This window comes from Octopus bimaculoides, chromosome 3 (assembly GCF_046866305.1).
Source record: "Octopus bimaculoides isolate indiv1 chromosome 3, ASM4686630v1, whole genome shotgun sequence".
Taxonomy (NCBI): domain Eukaryota; kingdom Metazoa; phylum Mollusca; class Cephalopoda; order Octopoda; family Octopodidae; genus Octopus; species Octopus bimaculoides.
Window position 1 is genome coordinate 137,424,187 of NC_142930.1, and position 26,026 is coordinate 137,450,212.

At 35.5% G+C, this 26,026-nt stretch overlaps 2 protein-coding genes across 4 annotated transcripts in view; one reads left to right on the top strand and one right to left on the bottom strand.

Moving 5' to 3' along the window:
- The window catches only part of LOC106883251 (set1/Ash2 histone methyltransferase complex subunit ASH2), a 154,528-nt gene that overhangs the window by 36,679 nt on the left and 91,823 nt on the right, over positions 1–26,026 (bottom strand). The gene's annotated exons all lie outside the window — the stretch shown is intronic.
- LOC106883252 (uncharacterized) overlaps positions 1–26,026 on the top strand; it is a 74,561-nt gene that overhangs the window by 22,553 nt on the left and 25,982 nt on the right. The window contains exon 1 of one of the 3 annotated variants that reach the window (XM_014934187.3): positions 14,048–14,633. The exons of the other annotated variants lie outside the window; for them this stretch is intronic. Within the exon in view, the coding sequence (XP_014789673.1) occupies positions 14,620–14,633 (14 nt within the window). The 5' untranslated portion in view covers positions 14,048–14,619. Of the gene's footprint in view, positions 1–14,047; positions 14,634–26,026 lie in introns of those variants that run through there. 3 annotated transcript variants of the gene reach the window in all.

A 26,026-nucleotide genomic window follows, 5' to 3' on the forward strand; every position in this document is an offset into this window, starting at 1 on the left:
AGGTACTTATGCTCTGTCGAGTCTGCACACTGACATTACTCATCCATCGGAACATACCGGCTTCATTTCTTGCAAGCTTACACATGTCCTCAGCAGTAATGGCCCATGCTTCACTGCCATGTAGCATGGCTGTTCGTACACATGCGTCATACAGTCTGCCTTTTACTCTGAGCGAGAGGCCCTTTGTCACCAGCAGAGGTAAGAGCTCTCTTAACTTTGCTCAGGCTATTCTTATTCTAGCAGCTACACTTTCAGTGCACCCTCCCCCACTATTGACTTGGTCACTTAGGTAACGGAAGCTATCAACTACTTCTAGTTTTTATCCCTGGAATGTGGCAAAAGTTGTTCTCTGCAAATTTTCAGTGTTTATTGCTCCTGAGCATCTGCCACATACAAAAACTAACTTCCTAGTTAGCCTTCCTTTGATATTGCTGCACCTCTTATGTGTCCATAGCTTACACTGGGTACATCTTATAGAGTTTCTACCTACGCCTTTTCTACAGATCGAGCAGGACCATCTACCTGAAGGGGTTTGTGGTTTGTCTGCCTTCCTACTTATTAGGACTTTGTGTGTGTATATGAGTGGTTGGCATTAGGAGGGCATCCAGCTGTAGAAACTCTGCCAAATTAGATTGGAGCCTGGTGTTGCCATCCGGTTTCACCAGTCTTCAGTCAAATCGTCCAACCCATGCTAGCATGGAAAGCGGACGTTAAACGATGATGATGATGATGATGATGATATATATATATATATTTATATACATATACCCGTCAGAGTGCAAGTATCTTGAGAGAAAAGCTGAACATAAGAAGCATCAGTTGTGGTGTGCAAGAGAGACGATTGCGCTGGTTTGGACATGTGGTGAGAATGAATGAGGATAGCTGGGTGAAAAAGTGCCACACCCTAACAGTTGAGGGAACCCGTGGAAGAGGTAGGCCCAGGAAGACCTGGGATGAGGTGGTGAGGCAAGACCTTCGAACATTGGGCCTCACCGAGGCGATGACTACTGACCGAGACCTTTGGAAATGTGCTGTGCGTGAGAAGACCCGGCAAGCCAAGTGAGATCGTTGCCAGTGCCCCTGGACTGGCTCTTGTGCGGGTGACACATAAGATGTACCATCTTGAGCGTGACCGTTGCCAGTACCGCCTGACTGGCCTTTGTAGGGTTTTCGAGTGAGATCGTTGCCAGTGCCCCTGGACTGGCTCTTGTGCGGGTGGCACATAAAAGACACCATTTCGAGCGTGGCCGTTTTCATGCGGGTGACACGTAAAAGCACCCACTACACTCTCTGAGTGGCTGGCGTTAGGAAGAGCATTCAGCTGTAGAAACTCTGCCAAATTAAGATTGGAGCCTGGTGTTGCCATCCGGTTTCACCAGTCCGCAGTCAAATTGTCCAACCCATGCTAGCATGGAAAGCGGATGTTAAACGATGATGATGATGATACACACACACACAAACCCATACACACATGTACATATATACAACTTTATGCATATATACATTCCAAACTCGTTCTGTAAATAGATCCTGTATTTACGCATTTATCCACACACACACACACACACACTGTCTCAATACTTTAGTTAGTACAATGTGTGTGAGCGTGAATAATCTCATATTATGAAACAAGTAGAATACCCAGTGTACACAGATAAATACATCAACTGTACTACTTATGCTTACTAAAAGTTTTGAGGGTAGTGGAATGATAGAACCAGTGGAGCAAAAGATTAAAAGCTTTGCAATATTTTAATTTAATTTCAGATTTTTGATTTCAAATTCTACTGTATTCACTAATACTTGATGTACTGCTTCATGATACTGTTGTTGAAAATATAGATTAAATTCAGATAAGATGTAAATTTAATTTGACATTAGTTAGCTTGTTTTATGTTCATTTTGTTATTCTAACATGGTTTAGATGAATATTTTATTGAAGGCATTGTTTTACAGCTGTTTTTCAAATAAGGGATTTCTTATTTCACATGGCTTTGGAGGAGCAGACAAGTTATTGAAAGGAGAAGCACCAACAACACTGCACAAACACTGTAACTCTGTATGGAAATAAGTGAACACACATGTAGACATATACACAAATTGACATAGCAATGACAAATGTTTTAAAGTTATTTTCTCCTTGTGTGTGCCATGACAGTCTCAACATGATACCATTTTTGAGGTAGTGCTTTATGGTTGGATGTTCTAGCTGCTGCCAACCATTTTCATTGCCTCTTACAACATGCAAGAATATGGTGTACTTTTTCTAAAACTGGAATACACACAATTTATGGTTATGTGAACAGGTTATCATCTTTACAATATATATTTATTTCTTTATTTACTGATCTTGTTCTTTTAACTGTTGGATTTTGATTGAGATTAAGTGAGCTTTTGCCCTTTTGCTCAACATGTGGTTTCCACCCATGCTGAACTCTCCCTGGGACACACTAAGATATTTGGCTGTAGATGTAACAGGTAGGTGTTAAGGATAATGAGATTAATATGGCTGTCTCTGAGGCTACAGCACAATGACTGGAAACAAGCAAAGTTATTATTTTTTTAGGGCTTAGATGAGAAAAGGCAGTGCCTTCACATGATCCTTTCTCAGGGTATTTGAGGCAGGTGGAGGTAATCATCAGACCAAAGACCTGGCTTGAGTGCTTGCAAATAATGGATTCTATTAAAGGCATACAAGACCACATGGTTGTATTAAACTGTGCAATGAACTGAGTCTATCACTTAAGAATAGGAACGATTACTTTGAAATACTTCTATGCTGTTTTTGTCTATGAAATTTCACTCACAAAGCCTTGGTTGAAGACACTTTCCCAAAATGTTGCTCTGCAGTGGATCTAGCCCAAAACCATGCAGCTACAAAGTGTACCTCTTAGTTGCATAACCATAAAAGTACAATTTCATACGTTCATGGCTTATTGTTATACAAAAACAATAAGTTGACTAGTACAGGCACTTCTATTTCTTTTAGGTCTTTCATTTCATAATATCCATACAAATATATAAGGGCATGGTGTTGGTAGTAATACTTTTTTATGTTAATAATGGGCTGGATATTTAAAAATTTCTTTAAAATTCAAATAGTCAAGCATTTGCCTTACTTTTACAGTTATTGGTTCAGCCTACAATTAACAACTGAAACATGACAAAAAAAAAAAAAAATAATAAATGGAACAGGTTTGTCAGCTAGGTAGGAAGAAGTGAAGAGAATACATGCTTTGCACACAAGTACACACACACACACACACTATACCAGTATGGTTTGGAACTTATGAAAAGAAGTTTGACTTTAATGATACTTCAATGAGGTTTGGATGTACATCAAGGTGATTGAAAATAGGGTGATCCCATTATCACACTGTTTGGCTTGATTTAGGAAGAATTTGCAAAACTACATCTTTAAAAACCTTTCCATCTTATAATCACTTGGTGATGTATTTCATAATGACTACCATCTCATACCATATACTCATTCAGTATGTGTCACAACATGTGCATGCTAGTGTAGATTATTATAGTTGTTTGGCTCCATCATTCCTGAAGGAATAGACTTATGATTAAAGGCATCCGAGCCATGGCCATCCTGTTTTTCTCTTAATTATGAAGTGTCTAGGATTACATTATTCAATGTGTACTACCCTTTTTAAGTCAGTGGGATGTAATTATAAAAAAATTTAGCTGCTATTTCAAGCATGTTGATCGGTCACATAACAGCTTCTTAGCTCATGTAGAAGATTTTCTTTGAACAGATTTAATATAATGTGATGATCAGAGATTTTCATGTAACATTAAAGTTAATGGCTGATGATAGCTGGAGTAGAGGTCAGCTAATGTAACATTTGGGATTTGGCAGTCACATCAGACAAGTTGTTTGGTATTTGACTGGGAAGAGAGTGACAAAAGAATTAGCATTTGGTTATTAGAACAGATCTGTGACAATTAAAGCTGGAAGCAGAGAGAACATAGAATGGAAGTAAGTTAAGGAAGATGTAGAGTGCATTAGATCAAATTTTAGAATATTAATCAGTTGATTATAACTTATTTCATGTACAGTATCAACCAACATGAAAGTCAAATCATTATTCTACATTCAATAAACATCAAAAAGACGGGACAGTGATTGGGTATTAAAAATGTCAACTAGTATAAATAGGAGAGGTGTTTGCATTGTTTTATACATGCAATGAGCTTTGATGATACCTGTTGATGATTAAAGTTCTGTATTTTGGTTTATAGCAGAGTAAGACTGTGGAGTGGGGGTGTCATATTTGAGGATGGTAGTCCTCACAGATAAGAGGAGGCAAGATGAAAGAAATAGGTGATATACAATACTAAAGACCTTTTCAAAACAACCCAGCATGGAAAAAAAATGTTAATTGAAATGTCAATGATGAATTATGATTGTGACAGAACCAAATATAATAACGTAGGATATAGAGGAGACATAATGTCAGATATTAGGATAAGTTCGGAACACTGATGGTTCAAGCCATTTAACATCATCACTTGTGGTGATAAAAATGGAAGCCATTCTAATGCTTTCAAGACATGGAGAGAGAGAGAGGGAGGGAGAGAGAGAGAGAGAGAGAGAGAGAGAGAGAGAGAGGGAGAGAGAGAGAGAGAGAGAGAGAGAGAGAGAGAGAGAGAGAGAGAGAAAGAGAGAGAGAGAGATGGTTTATTAGTTCTAGATTTTAAGACCAGACTGAAAAGAAAAAAAAAGGCACGTTAACACACAGTATAAACCAATCAGATGTTCTCTTTCATTTCTTCAATATTCAAGCCACAATCAATGAATAACACTGACTATAGATTGTATTCTGTTCTTATGATTTCATTTTCAGTTTCCTAATGCACAACAAATCATAAAATAATGAACATTTAGCTAGTGTTTCTGATAAAATGTCACAGTTTATGAGATAGATGTATTACAGTTCTTGTTAGAAGTGGGACAAATATGTACTATTAAATATCAACCTATATACTACTCTAAACTGTTTTTCATTCTGGCTCTTATTCCAATCTTTGAGAGATTCAAGAACATTTTTAGATTAATGTCTTTAACCCAGAAATAGTGTCCTATTAATGAAAATGAAATGAAAACCATTTATTACCCCCCAGCTACGATAGCTTACTGCTCTAAATCAACATTAGAGAGGTGATCATAATATTCAGAACTAATGTGATTACAGAGATTTTGAAACATCTGTTCAAATTCCTGCAGACGGTTAAAAATAGTGAATGAAAATATGGTTCCCATACAAAATTTCGCATTATGATTAATAGAACATTCAAACACCTTGCTCAGACATTATATTCAATACAAAGAAAACTGAACTGAAGAACATTTCTCAGGGATAGACAGGGCCCAAACCTTAGTATATTCCACAAACTAATATAACTCACACTCAACAAATGGTGTAAAACACTTCCTGCTTCATAATTCCTATTGACATATCCCCAATGATTTTGGATTCATAGAAGTAAATGTAGAAATGATGAACAATTAAAACGAAAATTCAGCAGTCAATAGAACAGTACAAACGCTTCTTATAATGGGAAACTAAAAAAATTATTCCACCTGTTCATATGTAGATGAAATTATTTTCTCTTACAGAGAAATGTGAAGCCTAACAAAAGATTTCTTAAATCACTGTAAAAAAAGTAAAAAAGCTTGGCAAGATGATCAGCTTTGGTTACTGTTCAAGGAAAATTCAAGGCAATTGGTAATCAGAAATATTCAAAACAAAAAAATGAACAATATATAAAAATTGTACAAAACTTTATATATTTCAATCAATGTAGTATAACGGCGATATAACATAGTATTAAAGTGGTAAATTAAATCTATGGCATGCAAATGTATTCCTAAATTATTAGTAATGATACCAGAGCCAACTGTATTAGAATGGTTTTACATTAACTTCTCCATGCCAGCTAGAAGACTTTAACACAGTACAGCAAATTGATGAGGAAACACTCATCAATTTGACAGTGCTCTTGCTGTTGACAGTGGTGAATTTATACAACTCTGTGGTACCTACTTACATCAAAGTAATCCAATCTAATGAGAGTTAATTACAGCCAGAGAAACACGACAGTGGTAGTGACAAGACACACAATACCAACTTCTCAGATGGCATCTAGTGTCCTCTCACCTCAGCTGTGCTATTGTTCTTAAACTAATAAGAAATGTGATTTAAGTTCCATAAGGATACCACTTGAAGATGGTCTGTACGTCAGATGCTTGAAATTTCAGTCAGAACTAACTAGTTATGAGCGATTAGCTCTTTTGACTTTTGCTGTGGATTTTCATACCATAATCCCTTTTAGAGTAAGTAAAATAGCTTATAGGCAGAGATTAAACTAGGGTTGCGATCTTGGTGCTCTGTAGTTCACTCCATAGTGCAACCATGGACCATTCAGCTGATAGACCAATGTTCAACCAACTTAACCACTTGCAGATCAAAAAGCTGTTTTAGAATACAACAAATATAGGTAAATTGAACAAGAATGATGCTTCAATATAATACTTAGACAGATGCTGGACTATGAAATATTGTTCCTTACAAAAAACACAAGGTTGTAGATTTTTTGATGGAGAGAAATGTAAAATATGTAAGATGTTTAACTAGAAATCACAATCAAACTACAAACAACTTGCTAAAGGACTTTTTATTCTACAACAATTACTGTAACATTGGTGTACATGAGGCTAAAAAAAAGTTATAAATATTCTCACTTAAGTGTTGCTAAACACATACATTCTGTACAGGAAACGCACAAAATGAACATTGTACATTCATTACAAAAGTAGAAGATGCTGCAGCTGATAATGATGATGACAATGAACAAAATTAAACTTCGGAAGTTCATGAAAATAATAGGAGTGTATATATTTGTTAATAATAAAGAAAAGGAATGTTGTCTGCTGTAATCAACAAAATCCAAGGACAATGAAAATGAAGATACAAACAAAATGTACTGCAATAAATCCTGAATATGTAAACACATTTTAGTTTTGCTAGTTTTTACATATATTGAATTGATTATTTCATATATTGTGTGTTGTTTTTATAATTAATTAACTGCTTCTGTCTTGTTTGTAACTTTTGTTCTATATTTTATTATTCTTAAATTCTTTCACAATGAAACCATAGATATTTTGATCTTTTCATATACAACAATGATTTGTCTATATGGTCAGCACTTCCTAACTCTACTTTTCTCTCTGAGTAGGCCTATGATCAAAGGTATTCTAGCCATGGCTATCTCATTGAAGTTTTCTAAGACAATGTCTCTATGTTTACATTATTCAATCTATTTTTTAGGGCAATAGGGTGTGATTTGAGAGATTTTCAGTTGCTATTTCTTGTATGTCATGTGACCATATAAAGGCATATTTCTCAAAAAAGTTTGACTTCACCCCCCCCCCCCCAATAAACTGATCCAATGTAAAAAAAAAATGTCTTACTCATGAGCACAAATGAAATGCCTGTCATAGCTTTAAACTAATGACTCGTTAGATGATAATATTATATGATAAACCAATACTGCATCCAATGAGATTATTGTTCCTCTACTAAATACGTCCACATTCAAATGTTTTATCAGTTAGCTGTGCAGTGTCAAAATATGACAATAGTATCATCATCAAAAACATGATGAAAGGCACTCCAGGCACGACTATCTTGGCTATACCTAGAGCATATCCCAATGTGTCTCTCTTTTCTATAGATGGTAGAGTGTAATTTGAAAGAGGCCACTACTCCTTCATTGACCTGTACATCCTGTACTGGCTCTATTGTTTAATTCTCTGTCAGCTTTGACTAAGAGCAGTTCTATGATGAAAAGGCATATTGTATTTGGAGATGTTTCTATATAAATTGTTTTATCTAATGACCTTCTTTGAGAATTTTACAATTGGATATATCTATCCTGTTACTAATATTAATAATAATATCTAACCAAAATTAAATTCTTTTCTGCTCTGTAATAGCTTGAAATTCCCAGAGCAAAATGAAATGAATGAAATTCTTAAACAAAAATTATGTATATATGGATTGAATAATTCCCACCTTCAAATGTTCACATAGTGGTATCATAAAATATAGCAAGTATGCAAGTACTGTAAGGTGGAAGTAAACTCCTCATGAGCTGAGCTATCCATGAATTGGTTTCAATTTATGACTGCTATGAGTTACTTTTAACTCTTAGCATTTAAACTGGCCATAGCTGGCCCAAATATTCTGCCTATTTTATGTTCAAATTGGCCAGATCCTGCCTCTCACACCTATCCTACAATGTCATTCTAAAAATAAACAATCACATCATCATAATCTTAAAGCCACAAGATAATGCATGGTCAATTCAAAAGAATGTGAATAAATATGCATTACATTTAACAGAGTAATCCGAAAGCTAAATGGTTAAGTTAAATTAAAATAATTAATACTTGAAACAGACATGCTACATTTCTTGCTAATCTTCCATCGACTTAAAACTGCAAATCTTCAAACAGGTCTCATATATGTAATATACTAAATTGTTAACTGAGGTTATTCATGCAGTTCAAAGAATCTCTTTAAGGTGTTCAAAATCTAAAGAATCAAACAAGGGAGATAATTCCAATAAAATTAATTGAAATTTTTGGAATAAAAAACAGATGAAAATGGATCTTGCCGTAAAAGCAACTGGTGAAAACTAAGAACATGTTTCATTATTATTAGGCCTCCTCAGTGAAGCATATTTAACTCAGTTGGACATGACTCAGTATATCAGTATGTATCTATGCCCACTGATGCTAATATAGAAGAAGTATTTGTGGATGTGTCCCTTTGTATGTAAGACATTAACAGATATAAGTGACTGGTTATGATAAGAATAAAATCTTTTTTATATTCAGTTTAAGATTAATATTTTTGGGTTGTTGAAATGTTTGACACTGCTCACTTGCAATGATTTCTACCAAATTCTAGCAGCAAATGTTTTTCTCCTCTTTACTGAATGAGCTTAAGGTACAATTTAGTAAGGTCTTGGAAAGAATTATGAAGATTTATCAGGAATACAATACAAGAATATTCAAAGATGTACTTAGTCTGCATTGATGCAACAGTGCTAATAGTAAAAAAAAGTGTGGCAAAATCTAGAGCTATAATATGAATGTAGCAAGTTCAAGCTGTTGTTGCTGTAGCTTAGTCCCAAGTCAACCCTCATTAAGCAGATATATTTTCAGAGGCATTCCACTTGTGACTATCTTGTCATTTTAGGTGTATATCTTGGACTATATTATTCAATATCTTTTTTCTTTATCTAAAATAGTAGGGTGTAATTTGAGGGAGACGGGGCTGTTATCTCTAGCAAGCTGAGTGACCATTTAGTGGTGCCTCATTTGTGCCTTTTTGCTGTAATTGTTTATACCCAGGTCAGTGCTGATCTAGTAAACATATGATCAAATGCATGCAGCTGTGATCATCTCATATTTTTTTGTATATCAGGGACTATATCTTATAATGTATTTTTTTTCTTTTTATTTAAAACAGAAGGGGTTGGGAGCTGACAATTTCCAAGGTGGATTTGCAGAGAAAATAGGAATGTTTGTGAAGCATGATCAGAGTACAAGGTTGTCAGATTAGGCTGCCAGTATAGGAGTGGAGACAGACTTTCAACTCTAATTAAAGCAAGCAAGACCTATCAGTTTCCTTAGCTTTAATTCAATTTCACACCTCCTTATAAGCTCATACTTCCCCACCACTCCATCAAAGTGGCACAGGAAACACCCTTAGCATTGCTCCTTTACTTGAACACACCATCATTAAAATAAAATTTCTTTAATGTGTTTCTTTTCCAACTATCTTAAGTGTAATTAATTTTATATTTATTTCAGACAGGGTAGGTAATGAGGAAAATAACTGTGAGATGATAAGATAAGGGGGAGGGGAGAGAGAGAGAGAGAGGGGGGGAGAATATAGGAGACAGAAAAGTACAAAAAGGGGAAAAAGAAAGGGGGCAAGAGAGAGAAATTGAGGTGATGAGAGGTGACTTGGAAACAAAAGAAAAGGTCAAGAAATATCAGAAACCTCGGATTGCTACAATTATGATGGGTGAATGGCAGAAAAAAGAAATGTTAAAAATAAGAATGAGAGAAAGGGAATATGTCAGAGAGGTACACACACACACACATGGAAGAGAGAATGTGCAGTAAAACCCCTCAATCCAGCACCTATGAAAAGAAAGAATAAAAAAGTGGGCACTGAAGGTGCTGTCTGGGAATTGAAGGCACAGTGTATGAAAGCAACATATAGAAACAGAAAGGGGTGTGACCGAAGTGGGGTGCTACAAACCACAATGGTATAGACATGCAATGAGAGAAACCACCTAATAAAAATATGCTGTATAAGTAGGTGATAGAAGGGTGTCTGCAGTAAATGTTATTAGACTAAAAAAAACTTAAAGAAAACTTAGTTTGGTCAAATGGTCAAACTTAAGAGTATCTACTAACTTCATGTAGTGAGACAATGAAGGATAGAGAGTACTATAGATCTATCTGATCCCCCCAGAGAACAAATGCAAAACTGATGGTATAGGGTGTATACTCAGACACACGCCACCATCATCACTATCACTTTATGTCTACTTTCCATGTTAGCATGAGTCAGATGAGTAGTCATGGGCTAAGTCAGTTTTTATTCATAGAAGGTCAGGGAACCATATCTTACTTGTAGGATTTTATTTTTATCATCAACCATTTACAGTGTACTTGTATATGTGTGTGTGTATGTAAGTATGTATGTGTGTACACACACACACATCCCATAAATAATGTGGTTTCTTCAACTGCATGAACTAAAAGTCAGAGGGGGACGGGATAGACTATCTGCATCAACTTCCTATAAAAGTGGGAAGTAATTTTACCTTGAACTTAGTGCAAGTTTTGAAGAGTGCAGTTTGATTTGAACAGTTTTTAAAGTTATAATGGAAGTGGCAAAGGAGCAAATTTGGAAGGGTTTGCTTTATGAGTTCAATAAAAGCAACAACACAACGGGAAGTGCAAGGAAAATTAATGCAGTATATGGGAATCGGACAATAAGTGTAAGCTGGTGTCAATGGTGGTTCCAGAAATTCCGAGCCAGAAACTACAGCCTAGAAGATGAGCCTCGTCCTGGAAGATATGGATGTCCTGCAAACCCTGGTGGAATAAAATTCCAGTGTAACTCCTAGATCTGGTCATTGAACCATTCATTGACACCTGCATGCCATCGCAAAAGTCAGCAAATTGGGTCAATGGGTTTCCTCACAAACTTTCCAAGTTTAATCATGCACAGGGAGTGAATGTGTGTTCTTTGCTGTCACGTCTCATGAATGAACCTTTTTTTGACTGAATAGTGACTGTTGATGAGAAATGGGTTCTCTATAGAAATGCCAAGCACCGAAGATAGTGGGCAGAGAAAGGAGAAACACTGGCACCCCAGGCTAAAGAAGGTCTTCACTCATGTAAGGTGTTGTTATCTATTTGTTGGAATATGAACGGTTTAGTCCACTTTGAACTTTTAAACCCAAACTAAATGATAATAAAGGAGATTCACTGTGAGCAGCTTGAGCGGCTTAAGTCAGCGCTAGTAAAAAAATGACCATCTTTAGTTTCAAGACGAAAGGTGTTCTTCCATCAGGATAATGCCTGGCCACATACAGTGAGGATGATATTTCAAAGGCTGCAGCAGTTTGAATGGGAAACGATGCCCCACCCACCATATTTGCCAGACATTGCCTCATCTGATTATCATTTATTCTGCAGTCTTCAAAATCATTTGGATGGAAAAATTATAAATTCTGTAGATGAGGTCAGAACAGTAGTGGAGGAGTATTTTTCATCACGGATAAGTGAATTATAAGAGGGGCTTTGCAAGTCTACCAGATAGATGGAAGAGTATTGTAAAAATTGAAGGAGAATATATTCTAGATTAAAAAAAGGACTTTGTTAATCTTAATTTTGAAAAATAAAGGTATAAAAAACAACACATTATGTATAGGATGATCCAATACATATCATTCTTATTCAATGTCCATTTGCCATGCTGGCATGGGTTGGATGGTTTAACAGGAGCTGGAAAACCAGAGGACTGTATTAAGCTTTACTATCAGCTTTGGCATGATTTCTATGGCTGGTTGTCCTCCCTAAATCCAATTACTTCGGAATATACAGGGTGGTTTTTATGTGGTGCAATCAAAAGGACAAACTGGTAGATAGGTATTTCCAGTCAGAGCTTAAAATGTTACTATTGTTTAATCCCAGTCAGTTTTGATCAAACATACTTATTATGATCAAATGCATTCAACTGTTGACCATATGCTTTTCCAAGGTATTCTAAGACTGTGATACCCAAAGTGTTCCTTTTTTTTTTTTGAAAGATAGATGAGTGTGGTTAAGCTGAACTACCATGTAGTAAGTAGTTCTGTTGTTAGCCCATAGTTTAAAAGGCTGTTAGGTTAGGAGTAAAAGATTTGAAGAAGGACCCAGATTGAAACCTCAGAACCTGTTTCTCCCCAAGGCACACAAAATTTATCTATTCAACACCTCTACCAACACCACATGTACAAATTAGCTACCAATATCCCCATGATTACAACCACCACAGCAACTACTACTAATGTCAATATTCTCTGCTCACCAATGATAGCACGAGAGAGAGAGAGAGAGAGAGAGAGAGAGAGAGAGAGAGAGAGAGAGAGAGAGAGAGAGAGAGAAACAAGTAGGGAAAAAGAAAGTAAAAAAAAATTTATTAAAACAATCTCATTTCCAAATAAAACAAAGGCCAGTAATAACATCAAGAGCATGAACAGCAATTGTTAATGTTATTAAACAGACAAGCCTGTCTACTCAAACCAATCCTTTATGGCACAATTTAGTTTATTTGCTGTTATTTAACCCCAGGTCAGCCATGATAGAGTAGACCTATGATCACAGGTTGTAACCATCCTATCTTTTTCCTATGTACAGAGAATTGAAAACCACATTGACCTTTTCCGTGATAGTAGGATGGGATCTGAGAGATTTGACTGGTTATTTTTAGCAGGTTGAGTGACCATACAGAGGTCCCCTCGTTGGCTCGATTTAGTCTGTTTGAACAAAGGTGGTGGAGCTGGTGTACATAGCAATGTTGATAAATAGTGGAGATGGTGGTGATGGTAAGTCAGTCAGCTTTTATCCCGTTACACGCCAACTGAGTGTATGTATGAGTAATATGTGTGTGTGTGTGTGTGTGTATATATATATATATAGAGAGAGAGATAGATAGATAGATAGATAGAGAGAGAGAGAGAGTGTAATGCACAAAAAGAGCAAGAACAATTTCTCAATATTATAGAGTGAAAGCATGAGGAAAAGAGGTGAAGAAGGAGGTAAAAAGAAAAAGGAGTGTAGGTATGTCAGAGGAACTTGAAGAGAATGAGAGAGGGAGGGAGGGAGAGAGAGAGAGAGAGAAAAAAGAGAAAAGCAAAATTCCAAATTGAAAAGTGGCAGTGTAACTCCCAATGGGCACACACACACACGCTGACACATACAGGCAAACTGAGCTAATAAAGAAGCCTTTTTGTTAGTTGTTTGACCAGCTAGAAACAGCAGCTAAATGCCCTTTAGCATACCATTAGCTAAAAAGAGAAGAACATATTGGAGAATACAGTCCTATGTACTCATAAAAGATGGGATGGCTATGACTAGAATTACAATATTCATACATACAGCCAAATCCATACCGATACACACACACGCACGTCATGGAAAACTTTCAAGTGTCAAAAACATTGCCTTGATTGAAAAGAAGACACGTGCTGACACACAGTCAACACACATAGACACACACCTACATTAACAAGAGCAACAACAACGATGTTAGTAAATTGAAATAGAAAAAAAAAAATGCCTTATACTTGCAAATTTTATTAATCTGGCGTAAGAGTGAGAGGAGGATCGAGTATAATGGGGAGTGACAGAAAGTATAAAAAAAACCCAAAACAAACAAGAGAGGGAGTGAGTGTAGAAGAGAAGAGAAAGGCAATGTATACAAAAGAGGAGAGCGTATAAGAGGAGAGAAAAAGAGAGAGAAAGAGAGAGAGGTGTTTGAAAAGGGAAACAAACGTCTGAAGAAAAGAAAACTAAAGAGAAAGTGTGAAAGATAAAGTGTGGGAGAGGATTGGAGATGAAAAAATTAGAAAGGCAGTCTGTAAAAAGAAAACAAAAACTGAGAAAGAAGTACGTTCAGCAACCGAGATTGTCTGGACAGATTGAAATTTAGTTTGAACAAAAATGTGTAGTAATATTCAAGAGGTGGGCCATCTCCCTCAGCAACTAGCCAGTGGTTCTTTAGTGCCAATATTAACAGGTAAGCTGCCTTTGGGAAAATATGATTTAATTAGTTGGAAGTTAGATAAATAACAGAAGAGAGTGTGTGTGTGTGTGAGAGAGAGAGAGAGAGAAAGAGAGAGAAAGAGAGAGAGGAGTTGTGAAAGTGGTAGGTTCGGATTCAGTGCAGAACAGAAAAGTTAACTTAGAGCGAAAGCTGGGAAGTACCAAAAACTATGAGACAACAAAAACCATAACAAATTGATATGGAAAGAAAAAGGCAAAGAAAAGGTTTTTTTTTTATCTCTTCACCCTGTCCATCACATCACTTAAAAAAAAAAAAGTTTCTTAATTACTGTCTGGCGAAAACTATAACATCAACACATGCTTTAATTAATTTCCTATATATTATCTTAATGTTTGTGGTGAGCTCCACTATACATACATACAGACATACATACGCACATACAGATACACAAATGTAAGCATATATGCACACACACGGTGATGGACCATATGAATGAGATGTGGTCCTCTGACACATCCGGAAGGGTTGTAATTTCGAATAAAAACTAACTCAGACTAACAAATTGTCCCGTCCATACTAGCATGGAAAGCGGATGCAAAATAATGATTATGAGTATATACACAAATGCACAGACACAGAGTCTAGTAAGATATAACCTCTGATTGATTTCCTGATGAAAATTCTGTTATACTTCATTTTAGAAGGATAATGCCTTTGGAGAAGTTTTACACACACACACACACATATAAGGATCTTGTAACTTGTGAGAAAGTATTTCAGATACACACATAATCTGTCTGCATGAGCAGCAAATAATACTCCCAATGTTACCTAACACCTCCCATGACACTTGGTTGTAATATACCCCCAGAGAAAGTGTGATGTGTGTGTGTGTGTGTGTGTGTGTGTGTGTGTGTGTGTGTGTGTGTGTGAGAGAGAAAGAGGGAAAGACAGAGAGGAAGAGCATGTGAGTAAGAGGGAGAGTACATGAGAGAGGGAGGGAAAGTGTGTGTTAGAGGGAGAGGGAGAGAAACAACCTGTTTTTTTCTTACTCTTTTATTCCATTTGTTACTTTTTACTTCTTCCATGAACAGAAAGGTAGGTTATGTCTGTTTATCCAATTTCAAATGTCACTACACTAACTTCCAGCACTCACTCACAGAAACAAAACCCACACCCACTCCGGCCATGTGATATAATTTTTAAAACTAGACTAAGAGAAATTAGTTGGAGAATACCTGGGTAATTAACTCACCTAAAGCTATGCCCCACACACTGTCCTACATCAGGCAGGACAAGCTGTTAGTCTCAGCTGTGATTTGTAATTATAGTAATGATGATGATGATGATGATGATAATGATAATAATGACTAAAAGTTATTTTTGCCTGATCCATATTTGGAGTTGTTTTGCTTTACAATTTATGTAAAAATCTCTTGGGAAGGGCATTAAATTTCTCTTTCTACATAAATTAAAGTTTTGTAATAATAATTTCCTTTTTTTTTAACCATATGGGCAAAATAATGATGAAAATCTATGAATATGTCAGCAAAGATAAACATTCTGATATATATGGATTTGGTGAACATTTATGTTTACAGATACATGAAAAGTACTTAATACATAGTTTGTATATACAAGATCTCTGAATACATTTCAAGAATTTTCAGTTTCTAATACCTGTGCACGTGCGTGTGTCTGAATTGACAAATGAAGGAAATATGTATTCAATACTTGTTGAGTTTATTCATGTAATCGAAGATGAGGCTTCTCCCCAAGTCAAGTGTTTTCACTTTTTACAGCAGTTCATACACTAATTTAAAATTAAAGTTTAAATTTTTAGTTGCTGTGGTGAGAAAAAATTCAACTTTGAAATACACATACACACACAAAACTTATTCATATGCAGATCCATGTACAAACATGTACACCCAATGTGTGTGTGTGTGCATGCATAAACTGAAGACACAACTATAAATAATTTTTATAAAGATTTTTCATATTTCCAAATCAATTCTTTATCTTTAGTTGTGGTTATTGTTCTAAACTGAACATAAGGAACTTTATAATTCTATGTTGAAATAATCTTGTTTACCAAACACACACACATATACATTCCCTCAGTAGAACATGCTGAAGGCATTTTTCACTATCTTTCTAACTTATTTCCTGGATACATATGGAGTAATTGCTTGTCTGTTTCTGATTAATTGATATACCTCTAATAACTACTATATATTGTGTGGGCATATGACTTTAATTTAACAGTGGCTGAAATGTATGTCTTGTGAAGTAACTTGTAAATATTTCATACTTCATCTGGTACATATGAAGCACATCTTTTGCATCAGTGTAATTCTCAGAAATCACAGAACTGACTACCTAGATTTATTGTGCAATCTTAAAGATTAAGCATCATCATCTTAATTAGATAAACTAAGATTGTATTGCCTAGTTTCATATGTGTCTATCTTGCACACATGTGCGCGCGCATGCACACACACACACAATTAACTGAGTCATTAGGGTATTGGATAAAATGTTTTGTGATATTTATTCTGGTTCTTAGTGCTCTTGAGTTCATATCTTGGAGCTGATGCTTTGACCTCCCCCTATGTCTCTCTTGGAATCAGTTAGGTTATGCTCTTTTGCCAGAAATAGAGAAAAGTCATGTAAGAGACTAGAAATCTCTTGTCATAGTAACACAGATATCTTACTGGAACAGTCCAAGAATAGACTGATGTGCAGTAGAGCATTGAACAAAAATAAAGACACAAACACATACAAACATGCATGTGCACACACATATTCGTCATATATATTTTATTTTTTATCGGCAGAAGTTACAAAGTGACTCAAAGGCTGAGAGTAGTGATAAGTATAATATATATATATATATATATATGTATGAAGATATATATATATATATATATGTATGAAGATATATATATATATATATGTATGAAGATTACAAATTTTTCCGTATATACAATTAACATATACTTCCAAATGCAGAGGAGAACTATTTGGATAATCAGGGCACTTGAGAAACATGACCAGCTGCCACAATGGGTATAAGTCCTCTCTTGGTTCTATTCCCAAGATGAACACTGACAGGGTAGTCATTCCATTCACACCATAACACTTTGTTTTCATTGCACAAACTAGTAAAATACTTTCAGAGAAAAGTTACAAATTAGAAGACTAAAACAGATTGTTCCTTGAATTTTGTAGGTAGGGTAACAAAATAAAGAAGTGAAGTTGCTTAGACCCATTAACTGCTAGAATAAAGCTATGACCACAATCATTCCAGTTGTGACCTTTTTGCTTCTTATTCAAACATAATGTAATTAGGACATTATCTAATGCACCATTCCTTTTTTAAAATAGTAGGGCAAGATGAGATAATTTGGTTGTTATTTTTAGCAGAATGACTGACCATGAAGAGGTTTCTTTGTTGGCTCGTTTCCACTTGACTATGTATATTTTGGGAAGTTTTCAACTCCTCTCCCTCCATAAACATTGCTGTCAAAATACCAAGGTTTATAACCTTGTGCCAATTTAAGAAATCATTATTAAGCAGCAGTCAAGGCCATGTAATTAAGATGCTCATTTTCCAACCAAGTGTTCCCAGGGCTGATCCTAATGCAGGACACCTTTGTTATATATTTTTTATCATAGCACTGAGAACAGGCACTAGATCACTACAGGTAACAGACTGGCATGCTGTCCTCCTTTGTAAAGTTTACTTCACACCATGAAGAAGAAACTTTGTTCTGGCTTGTTCTCCCCATCACACATGAGCCATTGTATTTTTTTGTTACTGTATATGATCTGAATTGACAATATAACAATTTTTGTTGTTTAGCTCCAGTTAGTGCTTGTGTTTGAACTGCACAACATAACAGAATGAAGGCACTGTAATTTAAGGTCCAGATTTTTTAGAACAGCATACTGCATCACTGATGAATATAGGATGACCACAAGTTGAGCACTAATTGACTAAATTTTAATTAGCTACTTCTTTGCCATAGACCTGCTAGAACTCTACAAGCTCTGTCAAATCTTGACAGTTCAAATACTACTTTCTTATGAGAAGAAAACAATATTGAAACTTTAAGGACTGTTTATATTTGAACATTAATTTAGCAAGCAATTGGTGCAACAATCTGGTGGTTGTTGCAATGTTTTAAGCCATGCATACAAACATACTAATAACATTTTTTTGCACACTGTGAATTTAGATGTTATAGGTTTCAGCTGACTAGGGATCTACAACAAGAACACTCTTGGGATCAATCAACCTACCTTTTAGTATTTATGAAACATGTTATTTATCAGACACGGTGACCTAACTATCTCCATCTATCTATGTCCACAAGTGAATGTGTGTGTGTGTGTGTGTGTGCATGCACACACACACACACACACACACACACGCAAATGGAAAAAGGTATCAAACACCCAGCTCATAAATTCATATTCACTGCATGTGAAGATTGTTGTTGTTGATGACACTGCCTGGAATTGAACTCGGAATCTTGGGGTTAGTAGCCTGTGCTCTTAACCACTACACCATATGCTCATGGGCATATGGCATAGTGGTTAAGAGCGCAGGCTACTAACCCAAAGATTCCTAGTTCAATTCCAGGCAGTGGCAACAGCAACAACAACAACATTGGAAAAAAAACCTTAGGAATGAGAACCCAGGTTCGAAATTTCCCCAAGACACCCGAAGAAGGCTGGAGGGTATATCAGCTGAAATAATATCAGTTAAATGTAAATAAATTGGGAAGAGTTTCATCAAATTTCTAGGAAAATTATTTAATTATTTTGAAAAGCCTGTGGTTTTCTATGGTGATTCACTTGCTATTTGGATATTGCTACAAGGAAAGCAAATAAGTTTGCAGTTGTAATGCAAAACTAGTATGATTGATTTGATCAAAAATACATATAAAACTGTGAAAATAAATATTCTAAAACCAATATTGAGCATAATCATGCTTTGAATCCTTTGATAACTGGATGTGAAACAAAAATAAAAATTCATCACATGATCAAATAATTTGGTTTTAGTACATTTATAATGAATAATTTTATAATGATCTGAATGAGTATGCAAATTCTTATTTTCACTGGAGTTGTGTTAGTTCAGTTAAATTGATCTTATTGCACTTATATCGTCATTGCAGATTTATTGCTAGGAGTTAAAAATGAAGCTCTAGGATTCCTAATATACTATGACGTTTCTTATACTGATTAGCACACCTCTCCCACCTCTCTCTCTCTCTCACATATACGACACACATACTACTACTACTATAATAATAATAATAATAATAATAATAATAATAATAATAATACTGCTGTTGCCAGCACTGCAACCACCACTATTAACATTTCTTATGCTCAGTTTTTCATGCTGGAAAGGACAGGTTTCACACCATCTTGTCCCTAGTCATAGGCCTTTGTCATCTGGCACACAAGCACCAGAGATAAGGATGAGAGTCCTTTATAACCTTATTTTGAGTTACTGCTCTCTTCAATAAGTAACCTGCAATGTAACACGAAGAGCCATATCTTGCTCATATGTTCTATTATCATGTTTCCTAGGCTTAGATGCCCTTCCAGTCACTTATCATTTTACAGAGTGTACTAGGCACATATTATGTCATCAGCACTACAGAGGTTGTCCCATGTGAGGAAGATTAAGTCTTCACTATCTAGAATTAGTTCTTATTCAAAGTCACTACTCTCTTGGATTGGTAGTCTGCAATGCAGCTTGCAGAGACCATATTTTGCTCATTTTTTTTTAATGTTACACACCTCCCCTAATATACACACATGTATATATACATCTGGTATTGAGTATCTACACAACTATATCTATATCTCCTTGTTAGTCTGTCTCTCTCTTTCTATTAGTCAATAATAAATTTATTTGGAATTATTTAGCACTTGAAACTGTACTATTTCATTCTGTTCATCATCATCATTTAGCATCCATTGTCCATGCTGGAATGAGTTGGACAGTTTGACCAGGGCTGGCGAGCTGGAAGGCTGCACCAGACTCCAGTCTGATTTGGCTGGATGCCCTTCCTAACACCAACCACTCTGAGAGTGTAATGGGTGCTTTTATGCGCCACTGGCACGGGTACAATTTGCATGACACTGATATCTGCCATGACTGTGATTTTACTTGGCTTGATGGGTCTTCTTCTCAAGCACAACATAAAGCCAAGTCTCAGTTATTGACTCTGCAAGGCCCAACACAAGGCCATCTACCTGAAGTGATTTGTGATTTGTCTATTTTTCTACTTATTAAGACTTTGGTTTTTTTCTAGGTTAACTCTAAGGCACTTCAATTCTAGACCTTGTTTCAATACCTGGAACTTCTCTGTTCAACAAAAGAATTTACAGATAAACAGAATAGAGAGAAATCTGTGTGATATGTGTGTGTGTGTGCGTGCGTGTTGTTGTCATGGATCACATTGTCATATATGAAATGTTTGAACAGGTAGGTTGTTCAAATATACCTTCAGGTGCAGGAAGACTATTTTTAGTTCCATTTATTATTTTTTGTTTAAAAGAACAAAGATGTGAAAATTTAAACAAAATAATTACTAAAATCTAGGAAATAAATTAAATGTTTATATAATAGTATACTTTTGTGTATGTGTGTGCATATATCATCATCATCATCATCATTTAATGACTGCTTTCCATGCTGGCATGAGTTGGACGGTTTGACTGAGGACTGGCAAGCAAAAAGGCTGCACCAGACTCAGATTGGAGCCTGGTGTAGCCATCTGGTTTCACCAGTCCTCAGTCAAATCGTCCAACCCATGCTAGCATGGAAAGCGGACGTTAAACAATGATGATGATGATATACACATTATATAATAATTAAGTTATTTATATTCAATTCATAAACTGTGAGACAAATATTCAAAATTACTGCTAAATTATAAGCTTCTAACATTGGCACAAGGTTAAAAATGTTCAGTGTGTGTGAATTTACAGCTGATTCCAGAAAACAATTGATAATTATTCTATTAGGAAAGATAAAAAAAAACAAAGCTGACCCTATTAAGGGTTGAACCTAGAACACAAAGCTGGTACTAAAAACTGAAATCATTTACTCTGATGTAATTTCTCTACAGAAACCAGAAAGTGTAATGTCTATTTTGAGATCAATGATCAAAGAATGGTAGTAAGTTGAAGGCCTTCACAATGAGAAAATAAACTTGCATTATTGGCACAAAGCTTATACATATTAAAATCAGTGCCTGTATATGTATTTGTCAAGAGAACAATGGGCTCTTGGTTCAAATATCATGAGATTATATCTCCTTCAGGCAGTTTGATGAGCCTTTTGAGCATGACACCTATTTCTACATAATCACAGTAAAACACTGATGGTGGCATATTCTCAAATGCACAGAAAGGAATTCATTACAGAGGTTGTAAGCTACTTTGGCTTACATAATTATATACTGGTGTGTGCGCGTGTGTGTGTTTATATTTATACTGGTCTAAAAGAAGAAAAGAAAAAAACCCAAAAAACAAGTGTTGTGTATGTTGTGTCCTTTTATGTCTAGTAACCTAACTTTTTGACGAATAAAGAAGTATGAGATTAAAATAAGTTCTGAGGTCAAAATGACTGACTCAACTGTTACAGTCTGTACCTCAGTATGGCTGCTGTCTAAAGATTGGGGGTTAAAAAAAGGAGGAAAATCTGTCCGTTCTGCCTTATAAGATACTTCCAAATCAAAACATTTGGCATTTTGGTGAGTAGTACAAATTCATCCACATTAGATATGCATGTGAAACCAATTTCACTATATTTTCTTAGAGATTCTAAGTAAAAGATTAAATGGTAGAAACAAATATCTTGCAATATATCAAGCAAAATGTGATTTATGTAAATAAAAAACAATGACTGATGATAAAAAAAGTGAAAATCAAAATTGTACAAGTGACAGATGCCAAAACAAACAGAAATCATGTTAAGAACATGGGAAAATAATAAACATTGTCATTCTTTTGTATCAGAAAACTTTTTTTGCAGTCAAACAGCTAATTAGTCTCAAAGCCTACAATAAAATCTATATGTATTAGTGTGAAGTGACTTAATTTGGTCCTTTTAAAGTAACTTACAAATTAAACAAAGTCTAAATTCTCAGTCATTTGCATCCATGAAATCTAATTTAGTTTTAGGGTTTTAAGTAAAAAAAATCAATAAAAAAAAGAGTAGAAATAACATTCTAAATTTTTAGTGGATCATAATAGAACATAAAAATATAGTTAGAAAATTGTCACTATTAGCTATCAAAATCTGAAAGGTAAAAGTGATCTGGTCTAGGGTTATAGATTTATGGTGAAAACCACTGAAATATCAGGTCAACATCTGTTGGTTGTGGTGGGGATACTAATATTTCACTGGCAGGTGATGAACCATTTAGAATTTATTGGCAACCATCTAAGTATAGTGTCTCAAGAAATATTCCATTTTGTGGCAAACCCAATACTCCATAAGTAACACAGTAATATGTGCACCTATATCAGTTATTTTTGAAAAAGTTGACTTCACAATTAATTACCTCAGGGAACAATGCTTAATAGTAATAGAGGATTATTAGCTCTTGGGAGGAGTTGTGAGGTCTGTACTAAGGTGGCCAAATACATGATTGTTTAGGCATAGCTAGTATTGTGGTGAATGTGTGAGTATGTGTATGCACACACACACACATTATTATTATTATTACTACCATTAATTCATTTGCTTTTGAAAAGAAACGTAAGTCAACATCTACTAGTTTAGAAACCAATCTAGGCCAGAATCTATTACTCCACCTCTCTGAGTAATACAGTGAAGTGAATTCAATCGACTATATACCATGCAAATGACCTTGTTTTCTGCAATAATACAAAATGCAAATCAATATCAACTACTGATAAAGTACAAACAAGGATATCAGAATTATATAAGATAGCTGAAACATGATGATGTGACATTCATACTTTTTTCACCACAGAAGTCAAATAGTAAAAACCAAATATTGAAAACATGCAGCAGATGCAGTTCAATGGCAGCAGCTAAATTCTTCTTCATTGCAACAACACTGGCAACAACAGAATGTAAGAGAGTGGAAGCTAATTAGACATACTTTTATAAACCAGTTTGTCAAGAAACTTTACTTGTAAAAACATTATCACCCACAAAATATTTACTACATCTCAGTGCATTTATATGAAACCAGCAGAGATTAAATGCTGAACATGAGTGTACTTATAAATTATATATAATAATAGGTGCAGGCATGAGCGTGCGGTCTCTGGTTCAGTCCCACAGCACACCTTGCAAAAGAGTCTTTCTCTATAGCCCCAGGTTGACCAAAGCCTTGTGAGTGGATTTGGTTGGTGAAACTGAAAGAAGCCTGTTGTGAGTGTGTGTGTATACAATCATCATCATTGAATGTCCTCCTCCTATGGGTTGGATGGTTTGACATGAGCTAGCAAGCCAGAAGACTGTGCCGAACTCTACTGTCTGCTTTGGCAAGGTTTCTATGGCTGGATGCACTTCCTAACACTAACCACTTTACATTTACAGAATGTACTGGGGGCCAGTGCAGTAGTGGGGTCACCAAATGTGTGTGTGTGTGTGTCTGTGCACATGCACCCTTATCCTGACATGTGATAGTTGTAAACAAGCTTGGTACTTATTCCTTTAGTCTCTTTTGCCAAACCACTAAGTTACAGGAACATAAACACACCAGCACCCATTCATTTTACACCCTGCCCCCACCAAAAAACTCCAAGTGGTATCCCCTGAATGACCACAGTCTAATGACCTAAACAAATAAAACATTTGTACAGGTAACCAACCGCAAACCCAACAAACATTGACTACAATATACATGTACAATCTAATATTGCCTACAATTTAATATAGTGTTTCACTGGATCTATGACTTCTCTACATTGTTTAAATAAGCCATAAACCTGATGAAATTTCAATATAACACACACACACACACACACACACACACAAGCACGCATACATACAAATGTGTGTATGTATGATGGCAAACACTATAGAGTAAAGAATAAAATCTGTGCATTAGTTTAGACATTGCTAATGTTTTCCTGCACTGAAACCAAATGGACACATTTGATTATAAAAACGTCATCAAGTGCAGTGGTAATGAAAGAATATGCTTCTATAATGTTTTCCCACCACTTCTTTTGATTACACTGTCAAGGGAAAGGCATGAATGTCACAGTTCCCATTCTCCTCTTCAATGAAGTCTATAGAGTTGCTTATTCACTGGAAGATATCCTTCATAGAGAAATGTCAAGCAACTGGCTACATTCATTGCACTTGTCCTCTCTCTCTCTCTATATATATGTGTAAGTGTATATATATATATATATATGTAGTTGTCCAACAAGTTTTCGTAAGTCAGAAAAAACAGGCACACAAATATTAGATAATAGAGTGGGTGTATTATTTATATAGTATTATGTATTATAAATTAGTTTCATAACAGCCAATTCATGTTACTGAACCTTATTAAAGAACCATCCAGGGGTGGAAAGGTAAATTAACAGTCATTGAATACTCTGACATTCAGTCATGAAACTAAATTTATAATACTGTTTCTCTCTCTCCCTCTCCCTTGTGCATGTGCGCACACACACACACACACACACACACACACAATAATGCAGAATAAAACAAGTTTTAAGGCCATTTATCTCACTGAAATGAGAGTTAGTCCAGCCGGTACTACGATAATCTTCTTCATTTCCCCCTATTCTGTGAATCTTCTTTCACTAATTCTTTTAGTCCTTAGATCTTCACCTATAACCTTTACTCATGTCTCTCAGTCTTCCTCTTTCTCTTCTTCCTTTCACATTTACTTCTATCATTCCTTGCACCCAGTTACTCTTCTCCTTCCTAACCCAGCCATCTCATCCCATTTCTGTTCAAAACATCCATCACTGGCTCAAATGTGCATCATCTGCAAATCATTGTTTTTCTTTTTCTACAATGTGATACTCTTATCCATCACTCTCATGTCTAGTCTTCACCCCCCACCATCACCCTTCCTTAAATCATGGCATTTCTTATGATATACAGTATACATTTTTGCTTTCAGTTTAGCAACACATCCCTTCCTTTCAGCATGTCACTCTGTAATAATTAGTCTTATGATTGTTGTGCTTAATTTTCATGTATGATACTGAGTATAAACACAGCAGAAAGTAACCTCTCCTAATTATCTCTCCAAAGCTGTTACTGTTTTGTTCCAGATCAGTGATGACAAAGTAGACCAGTAATCAAAGACATTTCAGCTACAAAAGTCTGGTCTTTTTTTTTTTTTCAGCCTTAGTACACTTGATAGTACATTAGATGACATTTCTATTTTAAGACAGTAGTAATTTGAAGAGATGTGGCAACTATTTCTAACAGATCAAACACCTACACAGAGGTACTCTCTTTCTTTCTCTCATTTATTCTTTTAGAGCTAGCTATGGTTAACAAAACCAGATCAAGGTACCTACTGGAGTTTTCAGCTAAAGCCTGTTGTAAAAACTGGACTCATTAATCTTAAGATTTAGGCACAATGAATATTACA